This window comes from Mobula hypostoma, chromosome 20 (genome assembly GCF_963921235.1).
Source record: "Mobula hypostoma chromosome 20, sMobHyp1.1, whole genome shotgun sequence".
NCBI lineage: Eukaryota > Metazoa > Chordata > Chondrichthyes > Myliobatiformes > Myliobatidae > Mobula > Mobula hypostoma.
Window position 1 is genome coordinate 55,146,399 of NC_086116.1, and position 14,218 is coordinate 55,160,616.

The window sequence follows — 14,218 nt, forward strand, 5'->3', positions numbered from 1 at the left end:
TCTTTATAAAACTAAGAGTGCAGAAGACAAATAAAGATTTGCTTTGACATTGCTGCACACTTGAAGGACAAAGGAGGTAATCAGCATTCATACAGCTGGCAGCACCAGCAGGACAGGAATTGGTCAACTTGAGAATAAAAATAACCACCATCATCTGCTTTAAGCAGCCTTTCTTGCACTGTGAATAGATAAACGCAATAGTCATCAGACTCTAGGCTAAGGCCTAAAAAGTGATTTACATAGACAAGATATTCCTTGACATATAGCCCAGTCCTTTCAACATTTATGAGGTGCAAATCAGAAGTGTGATGTTATTATCCATTTGGCTGACTCAGCGCAGCTCTAACTTTCAAGCCTCTCCTCTTCCAAAACAAAGGCTCCTATCCACTATCTTAAACAGTCCCTCTACCAACTGTGCAGCATGGCTGCAGTACATCATCTGCAAGATACAATGCAGCAACTTTCCAAGGTTTGTTTGACAGCACCATCCAAACCTGCAACATTATAGGTCAAAGAACTGGGCACATGGTGAATCATCCAAATCACACATTAGTCTGACATGCATTGTGAAAATCAAGAAAACATTACCTAATAATGGCAAAATATCTTCACTACATAAACTGTGCTGTTCTTGTAAAAATAAAATTGGCCACACCCAGCATAACAAAATGTCCCAAGGCTACAAGGACTAAACTGGAGGAAATGCACTGCAGATTGCTCGCCATTTGGAAACTTGCCACTAACACGTTGGGTGTGATCCAATTTTGTTCTTCAAAACCACTAGGCCAGTGAACCACAGTAAAAAAATGATCATCTGTATTCTCCCCCAAATACTCAGTTACTGTTCAATAAAATGTTCCAAGAAAAAAGGACTTCCAGTTCATTATGCCCTGTCATCCCTCTGAAAAAGCAATCCACCTTCACTATCTTTCAGGAAGATAGCAACTGCTTGTGTAAAATTTCTGCTCAGTTCTTTCTTTTGGTCAATTGTTATAGCCAACCTTCCCATCAACTGGGGGGGGGGCTTCTAATTTATTCTAGTTAAATTCTTCATAATCACGAACACCTCTATTAAATATCCCCTAACATTCACTGCAATTCAGTTTCCCAAAGCTCTCCATTAAACTAAAATTCACTTGCCCTAGATATCATTTTCCAAAGCAAAAACAGAGACAAGAGTGCTCAACAGGTCCATCTGCAAAGAACATTTTGCAAAAACATGATCAAACCTTGCAAAAACCTATGCCCAAAAATAAACACACTACTCCAGACCGAGGCTTATTCAGACATTTGGGAAAAAGTAGCTGAACTTCTTTATTATTGTTAACACAAGAGATTCTGCAGATGCTGGAAATCCAGATTAACACACACAAAATGCTAGAGGAGCTCAGCAGGTCAGGCAATTTATACGGAGAGAAATAAAGAGCTGATATTTCATGACTTTATTCCTCTTCTTTGCTATTATTCTCTTCTCTGCTATTATTTCAAATCTCTAGATTTTGCAATTTTTCTCTGAAGTAATCTTGTAGCAGAAAGGACTGACCACTGAACCATGACAAAAGTACAATCAAATACATAACTGATTCAGTATACACGCAGACCTTGCATAACACTGTCCCACAAAGTGCTAATCTATTACAACATGGTTATTCAATTCTTTACTGAATTTTTTTTAAATGGCAACGATTCATTCTAAACAAAACTTAAAACTTCTCAAGAGCGGCCGCCATTACAGTAAACATTCAATCAGCCAATGAGCGCTTTACATAAGCTCTGAGCCACTCACAGCCAATCACGTATTAGTTCACACTCTTCCTTCTCCCACATGTGTAAGCGTTCTTACTCCCTCGCCAATTTATTCCTCCTCCCTGCCCATTATGTCTGGTTTTACGGCCTGCAACTTCCAGTGAGGGTAGTATATCTAAGATGTCTAGGAAAAGCATCAGCACGGATGTGAAACTGCAAATCATACAGTGTTTGGAAGCTGGTGAATGCCAGGGTGATTTTGATGCCTCTTTGAAATTGACCATATCGATGACCAAAACAATTACAAAAAATGCAGACAAGATAAAAGCCTGGTCCCTCCTCCAAAAGGTAACCACCGCTGCTACTGTGATGTGTTGCTGCTCCAATGATGTACAGGTTAGGCCTATTTGCGTGCTTGTTACTCTACCAGTTACTGTGTAAACATAAAATATCATACATCTCAGGTTTGTGTTTTTTAAAAATCAGGCACACATGTCCATTTACGTAATGTTATTATGACCCTGCATAGTGCAGATTTACCTAGCAATCCACCTCTGAGGAACACATCCTCAGCATTAAACTGGGTCTGAACGTAATAACCTGCAAGTGGATACAACTGCACCAATGCAACATGGCTACAGACACTTTTTAAATCAAACACAAACCCATCATACCTAAAAATAACAGCCAGCCGATCCAGACATATGGTGGGGTCTGTAGCTACATCACTGCCGGGCCCTTGTGCCAGGAGCTGTAACAAAAATAGTACTTAGAACTTGAAGAACTAAACTTGACAGACACACATAGGGGAAGGGACAAATGATGTACAGGTCGACCTTCACTAATCCGGCACCACTGGGACCTGAGGAGTGCCAGATTAGTGAAAATGCCAAATTACAGAAGGATCACATTAAGCATAATCAGTGCCAGATTATCAAAGGAACTGGATTACAGGTAGTCGGATTAGTGAAGGTCAACCTGTATAAACAATTCTCAAGACACTGCTTCACTCGAGCTGTTATGGAAAGGCCACCAGAAGTTAGGAAGCACAATACCACTGGAGTTTACAGTGGGGTAGGGGTGTGTGAGGAGATGAGGGGGAAGTAGTTTTATTTGTGAGTTTGGGTTAGACTTCAGGGTGAAGACAGCGTAAACTTAGTTCATTCATTCATTGTAATATTAAGTAGGCAAACATAGTCTCGACCATGACTGTTCCTGGCAATTTTCTTTTTTTTAAATACAGAAGTGGTTTGCCATTGCCTTTTTCTGGGCAGTGTCTTTACAAGATGGGTGATGTCCAGCCATTATCATTACTCTTCAGAGATTGTCTAGCATCAGTGATCGCGTACGAGGACTTGTGATATGCACCAGCTGCTTATACGACTGTCCACCACCTGCTCCCATTGCTTCACCAGACCCCGATCAGGGTGACAAAGCAGGTGATACACCTTGCCCAAGGGTGACCTGCAGGCTAGCAGAGGGAAGGAGCACCTTACACCTACTTTGGTAGAGGCTTATCTCCACCCCGCCACTCCGTAAACTTAGTGCCAATATGACTTTCCTGACTTACCTTTTTTAATGCTGTGACTTGCACAGCACAGAGCTCACTGAGACATTCAGTGATCTTCTCAAGAGGAAGCCGACAAAGTACGAGTGCTGTACCTGTAGTAGAAGAAAGAATAATATAATCAGTGTTTCATTGGCCCATCTTGTTTGTGCCAACCATAAAGTCCTATCTACACTAACATTTACCACACTTAGTCCTTAGCCTACTAAATTCTGGTAATTCAAATATACGTTCAGATGCACCTTAAACATTATGAGAATACTGGCCTCCAACAACTTCTGAGACAGTTCAACCAACTTTTGGGCTGAGACCCTTCAGCAGGATGGGAGAAAAAAAGATGAGTAGAGTTAAAAGGTGGGGAGAGGGGAAGGAGTTTCACAAGGTGATAGGTGAAACCAGAAGGGGGAGGGGTGAAGTAAAGAGCTGGGAAGTTGATCAGTGAAAGAGATACAGAGCTGGTGAAGGGGGAATCTAAAGGGAGAGGACAGAAGGCCATGGAAGACAGAAAGGGGGAAGGAGCACCAGAGGGAGGTGACGCGTAGGCAAGGATAAGGTGAGAGAGGGAAAAGGGAGTGTGAAATGGTGAAGGTGGTGGAGGGTGGGGGAGGAGGGCCATTATGATAAGTTCGAGAAATCAATGTTTATGCCTTCAGGTTGGAGGCTACTCAGAAAGTATATAGGGAGTTGTTCCCCAACCAGAGTGTGGCCTCATTGCAACAGTAGAGGAGGCCATGGATTGACATATCAAAATGGGAATGGGAAGTGGAATTAAAATGGGTGCCACTGAGAGATCTAACGTTTCTGGCAGACGGAGTGCAGATGCTCAGCGAAGCAGTCTCCCAATCTACGTCGAGTCTCACCGATATACAGGAGGCCACACCAGGAGCAACAGACACAGTATATGACCCCAAAAGACTCACAGATGAAGTGTCGCCTCACCTGGAAGGACTGTTTGGGGCCCTGAACAGTGGTGAAAGAAAAGGTGTAAGGGCAGGTGTAGTACTTGTTCCACTAGCAAGGATAAATGCCAGGAGGGAGATCAGTGGAGAAGGATGAATGGACAAGCGAGTCAATTAGGGAGTGGAAAGCAGAAAGTGATGGGCAGTGAAAGATGTGCTTGGTGGTTGGAACTTGTAGGAGATGGCTGAAGTTTCGGAGAATTATATGCTGGACGCCAAGGCTGGTGGGGTGGTAGGAAGATGGGGTGAGAGCAGACATGTGTGAAATGGAAGAGATGTGGTTGAGGGCAGCGTTAATGGTGGAGGAAGGGACGACCCCTTCTTTGAAGGAGGACAGCTCCTTTGGAATGAAAAACCTCATCCAGGGAGCAGATGCAGTGAAGACGAAGGAATTGAGAAAAGGGGATGGGTTTTTTTTTAACAAGTAACAGGGTGGGAAGAGGTATAGTCCACGTTGCTGTGAGAGGCAGTGGGTTCATAATAGACATCAACAGATAAGCTGTCTCCAGAGACAGAGAGATCAAGAAAGAGGAGGGAGTTGTCAGAAAAGGACCAGGTAAATTTGAGGGCAAGGTGGAAGTTGGAGGCAAAGTCGACGAGCTCCGCATGGGTGCAGGAAGCAGCAGCAATGTAGCGTAGGAAAGGTGGGAGACAGCCACCAGTGTAGGCTTGGAACATAGCTGACAAGAAGGCAGACATAGCTGGGACCTATGCAAGTGTCCGTGGCTACACCTTTTGTTTGAAAGAAGTGGGAGGAGCCAGAGGAAAATTTATTAAGAGTGAGGTCAAGTTCCGCTAGGCAGAGGAGAGTGGTGGTGATGGGGAACTAGTTGGGACTGGCGTCCAGAAGCAAAAGGAGAGCTTTTGAGGCTTTCCAGGTGGGAGATAGAGGCGTATAAGGACTGGTCACCCATTGTGAAAATAAGATGATGGGGGCCAGGGAACTTGAATCATTGAAGAGAGGGGAGGAGGGAGTGGGGAGGAGGATAGAGAGAGGATAGAGAGATAGTAATGAATATTTGGAATGAGCTGCCAGAGGAAGTAGTCAAGGCAGGTACAATTACAAAATTTAAGAGGCACTTGGTCATGGAGAAACATGGATAGTTATGGGCTGAATGCCAGCAACTGGGACTAGCAGGGCAGATGCTGTGGTTGGCATAGACCAGTTGGGCCAGAGGGCTGTATTACTCTATGACTCCACTGTGCAAATGTTGACACACTCGTCGCTAAGCTTACTTTACTTACTCTTCACTCTTAAGCAAACATCTCAGTTTTAAATCAGCTTCTTAGATAAACCTGAAAGTACAAAATCCATAAACTGTGCTACTGGCTATTATGCTGTTAGATGTTTTAGACCTCATATGCCAGCCAACATGCTAAGCCAATTTCTAAAATTATATTAATGATGTGTTAAAATTAATATTTCTGCTTCTATGTAGAAACCAACTATTTATTCCACCACTCACCTCAGTGTCAGACTTACTCGTCAAGAGAAGCAATAGAAAAAGAAAGGACAGAGATGGCAGCATACCAACAATTAAACATATATAATCACTAGCACATCAAAGTGCACCAGCATCCATTCAATTCGATGCCTGATGCACACAACGAGAGTTGCTCCAGATTAAAATTAGTTACCTTTTAGGAGGCCAATGGCAGCTTCATGCGAGAGGCTGAAGGTGTCAAGGGAACGAACAATCTCCAGTAGGCCCTCAAAGTGCTGAGTCATATGATCACGGCAGGAGGAGCAGATGTTCTGAATGGCTTTGGCTGCTGCTGAGGCAAGTGTTTTCTCCCGTAGTCCTTTCATCAAGTAATTTAACACCGGATCTGGGAGGAGAAGACTGCAGTCAGTAAAAACAAAGAATATCTTTGGGGGTTAATTATCGTGTGCAGATTTACAAGACGACATTTGGGCCAAATGTTCCATGTTGTGACGTTGTGCCACACCAACGTTTTACCAGTTTGCTACAATCAATTCTGTTATCAGATTCTTTTAGCATTTTTCTCACATATCTCACTGCCCCCAAAGCATCTCTAACCATACATCAACACACATTTTCTAGTAAAGAATTATCATCTTGACTACCAGATCAATTTATTAGAGAGTATTTAATATTTTTGATCTTTAGTTTTGGACTCCCTCACATACATGTTGAAACATCTCTATATTTTATATATCTAATGAATCTTTTTTTTTTGGCGTGTGCCTGCGTGTGTGCGAGTCTGTGCATGTGCCCGTGATGATGTCTTTTTCATGGCTTTTACAAGGCGCAGAGCGAGAGAGAGACTGTGTGGCGCGCCACTCCTCACAGACAATTTCGCAGTATTTTTCCCTTTATTTTACGAGGTTGAGTTGCGATCTCGACACTCAACCCGGCGCGGATGGAAAGCGTACTCAGGACCGGACCCGACTGGTTTCGAACCCGGGAACCTCCGCTCCCGGGTCCGGCACTGATGTCATTGCGCCACCAGCCGGCCCATATCTAATGAATCTTAAAGGATCTCCATTTGTTCAACCTTGGCTTTTTCTGGAGGAGTGTAATAGTTAGGAAAATTAGCTATGAAGTTTTCTCAACTTAGAACACGGCAACATACACAATGAATTCCTCCATAGATAGGTACTTGGAACTAATACAAACTAATACATAGTTTTATAGCACTGAAGTAGTATTGGTAGTGTTCTAATTTGTTCTGTATTCTATTTAAATACATAATTTGTTATTTAGTTAAATGGTAGTTTGTCTTTTTTAAAATTATTTCCATGAAACTTCAGCTAATTGGGACAGCCACTTAATTGAGCCAAAATATACTGGTCCCAATGTGTCCAATTAACCAGAATCCACCGTATTTGTCTACCACTTCAACCAAAACACACAAAATGCCGGAGGAACTCAGCAGGCCAGGCAGTTTCTATGGAAAAAAGTACAGTCAACATTTCAGGCCAAGACCCTTCAGCAGGACTGCCACTTTCATAGTTTATGTTTGTCAAAAGAATCTGCCTATTCAGCACCCTCCAAGTATGTGACTTTGCCCACCAGGCAGAAAATAAATGGCTTTACATCCAGTAGAGCAAATGGATTTGCTCAGATGCCATAAAAGAATGTTGCCCATTATAGCTGCAGCATCATACAAAGATTTTACACACCTAAGAATCTGGGATTTCTATCAACAACCTCGTTCAGTTCTCCAACTAGTTCAATGCTAGTGAATCGGACTGCAATGTGCACAGTGTCCGGGAGCTGGACCACAGCCTCAAGCACTTCAGCTAGGGTAGGGTTATTGTCACTGCAACAACAAAAAGGCACAAAAAAGACAATGAGTTTGCAAATTGAGTTTTGTTTTCCTATATTTAGTCTTACATGCAAGTGCAGTAAACAGATATGTAAAGAAATGCATTAAATGTTTTTATTGCACAAAGCACAATCACAATCAGGTGAATGATTTGTTTATACAAGTTTTAATGGTCAGAGTCATGGATACTAACATATAGAACTCGCAACTATTATTTAATGATGTCGACCAGAAGAATCAGAATATCACTGGCATACGTTGTGAAATTTGTTAACTTTGTGGCAGAAGTACAATGCAATACATGATAAAAGAGAGAAAAAGAAAGCTCTGAATTACTGTAAATATATATCTCAAATAGCTTAAAAATAGGATATAAAAAAGAAGTGAAGTTGCGTACATGGGTTCAATGTCCATTCAGAAATCAGATGGCAGAGGGAGGAAGCTGTTCCTGAATCACTGAGTGTGTGCCATCCGGCTTCTGTACCTCCTTCCTGATGGTAGCAATGAGGAAAGGGCATGCCCTGGGTGCTGGAGGTCCTAATTATGGATACTGCCTTTCTGAGGCACTGCTCCTTGAAGATGACCTGGATTCTACGTAGGCTAGTGCCTACAGTGGAGCTGGCTAATTTTACAACTCTCAGCAGCTTACCTCGATCTTGTGCAGTAGCCCTACCCCCCCCCCACCCCGACCCATACCAGACGGTGATACAGCCAGATAGAATGTTCTCCAAGGTACGACTGTAGAACTTTGCGAATGTTTTTGGTGACGTACCAAATCACCTCAAACTCCTAATGAAACATAGCTGCATCGATATGTTGGGTCCAGGTAAGGTCCTCAGAAATACTGACACCCAAGAACTTGAAACTGCTCACTCTCTCCACTTCCGATCATTCTCTAAGGACTGGTGTGTGTTCCCTTGTCTTACCCGTTCTGATCGATTCTTTAGAAATAGATAGAGCACAATGACCAATCAGTAGAGTGTATGATGAAGTAAAATACTATGAAGAACTGTTACTGGTGTCAGTCTAGACTGTGCTTCAGTCCTGGAATCTGAACCTACCAATTTCAATAGAAAGAGGAAGTAGGAAAAGGAAATTTAAAAACAACGATATTCCCCATATTTCCCTGCAGCAGTCTGATGAAGCACCCAATCCCAGAACACACTGGAAATTCCCGTTAATCAAGTCCCATCAGCTCTACAAGGGATGTCAGGCCATGTGACGTCTGTTTCCCATTCAGATACCACTACTTTTCTCAGGAAATTTAACAGCACTGTACAAGTCTTCTTTCAACCCATGTCCACACAAGTGCACCTTCTAGAAAAGATCCAGGAAATGGGAATACAATCTGGTCAGATTTGATTTGGGGATCACATCAGTAATTTTCAACACAAGTAAATAAAATTTGTCTTAATAGTTAAGTAGATAGAAGTTCAAATCCCAGGAGGAAAAAAATAAAATATTTAAGAATAAGCAAGACAAAACATTTTTACCCAAAAATTCCAAGTGAGGATTCAAAAATAACTAATGAAATTTCTACTGAGCTTTGAATCAACAGTGTGTACAAACTCATTATCACAAAACTTACCGTAGAAAAGGATTGCCCCCAGCCCCAACTTTTCAACTAATGGACTCTACTGCAAGTGGTTTGAAACAGTCAAAGAGCACAGAGAGTTTTAACATGAAAATAAGCACCTTGGTCTACCAAGTTCAAACTAAACATCAACCATATTAAGATAAAAATGAAGAAGACCAAGATTTTAAAATGGATGAAGATATTTCGGAAAGTGAAGGACGTCTCGGTAAGGATCAACTCAATGCTCTATGTCAATACCCTCTTCTGTAGGAACAGTTCCAATATATTCTAAGTACATTCAACTACTTACGGATCCACACTCTTCGCTATGGAAGCCATGATAAAGAGAACAGCTTCTGTGATCTCCCAAGAAGGTCCACTGTCTTTCAATGTCGAGTAAAGCTTAGAAGATAAATGAGGCATTGCATGACATTAAAATTACAAAGTATTACTAATATAAAAATCAGGTGTTATCTATTTAACCCTTCAAGAGTTTCACCATCAGATTATGGCAGAACTGTTTCATAACTCTATTTACACAATTTTAACCACTGAATAATTTCCAGAGGCTTTTTCCCAGGGCTGAAATGGCTGCCACAAGAGGGCACAGGTTTAAGGTGCTGGGGATTAGGTACAGAGGAGATGTCAGGGGTAAGTTTTTTTACGCAGAGAGTGGTGAGTGTGTGGAATGGGCTGCCGGCAACGGTGGTGGAGGCGGATATGATAGGTCCTTTAGGAGACTTTTGGATAGAAAAATAGAGGGCTATGGGTAACCCTAGCAATTTCTATGGTAGGGACATGTTCGGCACAACTTTGTGGGCCAAAGGGCCTGTATTTTGCTGTAGGTTTTCCATGTTTCTATGAGTCTTTGGACACTACCTCACTTTTTTAAAAAATATACAGTATTTCTGTTTTTGCACATTTTAAAATCTATTCAATATACATAATGGACTTACTTGTTTATTTATTATTATTTTTTTCTGCTAGATTATGTATTGCATTGAACTGGTGCTGCTAAATTAATTTCACATCACATGCTGGTGATAATAAACCTGATTCTGATTCTGAAAGGCATATTTAATCAGAAATGTAGTTTTCCACATGCCATTCAATGCCGATGTAATTTTATCCATTCTCCCTACAATCAGCATCAGCATTACATTTCAAGATATCTCAATTAATCATTTTTAGTTCTTGAGCATCCTTGGGCTATAATCACTCCAGTCAGCCAAAAAATCTTACCTTCAGACACTCTTTCTAAATTACAAATTACTTTTGTACATTAACATCGTATTTAAAAACCACCTCCTCAGCTAAGCTTTGGTCATCTGCCTTAATAGCACCTGCTGTGGTTAGATGTCAAGGTTTGTTGTTATACTGCTGGTAAATGCCTCAAAATGTTTTACTGCACTTATGGTGCTTCATAGGCAATTTATTTTTAATTGAAAATATTCCTTAAATCTACATACAACATTCTGTAACATTTCTTTCTTTTATTTGGAGCCTATCTTTGTCTAATCATTTTTTTAAATTTCCAGGATTGTTCTCTGCATTCAATGTGCATGATAATGGCAAGTGCAATTATTCTAATGTGTACTCTAGTCAACTATTTAATTACCTTGCCCTGCCTGTGAACAAGTGCAATTATCATAGACAAATCCAGGACTAATAAAAAAGTTTCTATCTCATTGTGTAGCAGTAAATTGTTTTAAACCATAAGACATAGGAGCAGAACTAGGCCTTTGGCCCATCGAGTCTGCTCCACCATTCAATCATGGCTGATCCCCTTTTCCCCCTCTTCAGCCCCATTCCCCGGACTTCTCCCAGTAACCTTTGATGCCATGTCCAATCAAGAACCTATTAAGCTCTGCCCTAAATACACCCAATGACCTGGCCTCCATAGCCACCTGCAGCAACAAATTCCACACATTCACTTTCTCTGGCTAAAGAAGTTACTGTGCATCTCTTTTAAACGGACTATCTTGAGGCTGCGCCCTCTTTGTCCTAGACTCCCCACCATGGGAAACATCCTTCCCATGTCTTGGTCTTTCAACATTCAAAAAGTTTCAATGAGAATCCCCCCCCCCCACCCTTCCTTCTAAATTCCAGCGAGCACATTCTCAGAGCCATCAAACATTCCTCATATGATAACTCCTTCGTTCTTGGAATCATCCTTGTGAACCTCCCTTGAACCCTCTCCAATGCCTGCACATCTGTTCTTACATGAGGAGCTCAAAACTGTTCACAATACTCAAGGTGGAGCCTCACCAGTGTCTTACAAAGCCTCAGCATCACATCTCTGCTCTAGCATTCTAGGTCTCTTGAAATGAATGCTACCATTATATTTGCCTTCCTTACCACTGACTACCTGCAAGTTAACCTTTAGAGCGTTCTGCCCAAAGACTCCCAAATCCCATTGCACCTCAGATTTTTGGATTTTCTTCCCCTTTAGTAATTAGTCTGCATGACTATGCATTTTCCAACATTGTATTTCATTTGCCACTTTCTTGCCCATTTTCCTAATCTGTCTAAGGCTACATCCACACTAGACCGGGTAATCCATAAACGAAGCTTTCTCTGTTCGTTTTGACCCTCCATCTACCCACTGAAACGGCGTTTTCCTCCCCCGAAAACAGAGCTTTTCAAAAACGCTCTCCAGAGTGTTTAAATCTGAAAACGCCAGCTGGGTGTTGTAGTGTGTACGGGGTAACTGGAGATTTAAAAAAACCTGTCGTCCCTTTCATCGGTGAAGAGACTATGGCTGTAGGAAATGTTTCCAGGGTGACCTCTGTGGGAGTGGGGAAGATGTTGGTGGGGTCTGTATGTCGGTATGTGTAGCTATTGTAGTGGCTGTGAGGCTGGTATTGTGTCAATTTTTCCAATCTTCGTCGTCAGCCGGGTCATACTGTCCGTAAACTCCTTATCGGTTACCTCCATACACTCCAGTACTTGTTTTTTCAGTTTTAAGTCCTCCTGCGCCAGAGCCAACAGCTGTCTGTCGTTTGGCAATTTCCTTTTAAGTTTTTCTAGTCTGTAACTGGACAAACACACACCAAGTATACCGTTTCCTCTTCGCTTGTTTTCTGTAGATGTGTCCTGCACATGCCCAGTAGGAGGCGATTCGCCCAAATACCCATTTTAATGTGGACAGAGGTATTTTCAAAAATGCCTAGAGTGGACGCCTATCGTTTTTATGTGAAACCGGCGTTTTCAAAATTATCCGGTCTAGTGTGAACGTAGCCTAAGTCCTTCTGCAGCCTCCCTGTTTCAACACTACCTGCCCCTCCACCAATCCTCTTATCATCTGCAAATTTGGCAACAAAACCATTGATTCCATCATCTAAGTCACTGACATACAGCATAAAAAGTGGTCCCAACACCAACCCTGATGGAACACCAGTAGTTACTGGCAGCCAACCGGAAGAGGATCCTTTTATTCCCACTCACTGCCTCCTACCAATCAGCAAATGCTCTAACCACACCAGTAACTTTCCTGTAATACCATGGGCTCTTAAATTGGTAAGCAGCCTCGTGTGTGGTACCTTGTCAAAGGTCTTCTGTAAGTCCAGATACACAACCTCCACTGCATCCCCTTTATCTATCCTACTTGTAATCTCCTCAAAGAATTCCAACAGGTTCATCAGGCAAGATTTTCCCTTACTGCTAACTCCATAACCTCATCCTTAACAATTGACTCCAACATCTTCCCAAACACTCAGGCTAACTGGTCAATAATTTCTTTTCTGTTTTCTTAAAGAGTCGAGTGACATTTACAATTTTCCAGTTCTCTAGCACCATGCCAAAGTCCAATGATTTTTGAAAGATCATTTCTAATGCCTCCACAAGCTCTAGAGCTATCTCAGACATCCCACCTCTCCCGGAAGTCTCCCGCATATCGATAGTGGCTCCCTGGTGCCCGCAAATTATATACAATATCCCGGAAATTGATTTTTTTTTGAGAGCGAGCGAGCACGAGAGCAAGAGAGAGCGGGAGAGAGCAAGAGAGAGCATGCGCGCCATGACAAGAGTGTTCCAAAAAAAGAAAATATAAAACGTACGTCACCCCAGACTACACTAAAGTGTACCCCTGCCTAATAGGCGTCAAAAATAATGACAGTGTTGCTCGCTGACCTGTTTGCAACAGTGGCTTTTCTATTGCCCATGGTGGGTTAAAATGTAAAAGACATGTTGAGGTGAGTTTAACAGGTGTCATTCATTCATTAGCATAGCTAACGTTATTGGCTAGCTGCTAAAGAGCTACTCTATTACAGACATCCCACCTCTCCCCGAAGTTCCAGGAGTCTCCCGCAAATTGATGGTGCTACCTCCCTGAAATGAGTTTTTGCAGGGTGGGTTGTCTGCTAACCTCTTACAGAACACTAAGGTGCAATTCATCTGGTCCGGGTGACTTATGTACCCTTAGCTCTTTCAGCTTTTTGAGCACCTTCTCCCTTGTAATAGCAACTGCACTCACTTCTCTTCCTTCACACACATCTGGCACACTGCTTGTGTCTTCCACAGTGAAGACTGATGCAAAATACTCATTTAGTTCATCTACCATCTCCTTGTCCCCCATTATTACTTCTCTTGCCTCATTTTCTAGCGGTCCTATATCCACTCTCATCTCTTATTTTTTTACATACTTTACAAACATTGTTTGCTAGCTTGCTTTCATATTTCATCTTTTCCCTTCTAATGATTCTTTTAGTTGCTCTTTGTAGGTTTTCAAAAGCCTCCCAATCCTCTATCTTCCCACTAGTCTTCATCAAACTGGATATAACCTGATCCACATCTGCCAGGGAGGCACCCTGGGGGTGGGGGTGGGGGGGCGGTTCATAACACTCACTGGCCACTACAAATACTTGGTGATGCTTTTCAGACTTTCCAACAGTTCAGCTGTTTTTCAAACGCAGGCTTTTAAGAGCTTCCCAATCTTCTACCTCACTGCTAATTTTTTTGTTGTATGCCTTCTCTTTTGCTTTACTTTAGCTTTGACTTCCCTTGCCAGCCATGGTTGTACTATTTTACCATTTGATTATTTCTTTGTTTGTGGAATACATCTATCCTGCACCTTCA

The 14,218-nt window shown here is 42.1% G+C and overlaps 1 protein-coding gene across 1 annotated transcript in view; it reads right to left on the minus strand.

The window, feature by feature from the left end:
- The window catches only part of tnpo3 (transportin 3), a 60,322-nt gene that overhangs the window by 33,162 nt on the left and 12,942 nt on the right, over positions 1-14,218 (minus strand). Inside the window, exons 10-14 of the mRNA XM_063072961.1 lie at positions 9,453-9,544; positions 7,421-7,560; positions 5,911-6,102; positions 3,317-3,408; positions 2,421-2,497 (exon numbers count right to left, since the gene is read on the minus strand). Coding sequence (XP_062929031.1) covers positions 2,421-2,497; positions 3,317-3,408; positions 5,911-6,102; positions 7,421-7,560; positions 9,453-9,544 — 593 coding nt within the window. The remainder of the gene's footprint in view (positions 1-2,420; positions 2,498-3,316; positions 3,409-5,910; positions 6,103-7,420; positions 7,561-9,452; positions 9,545-14,218) is intronic.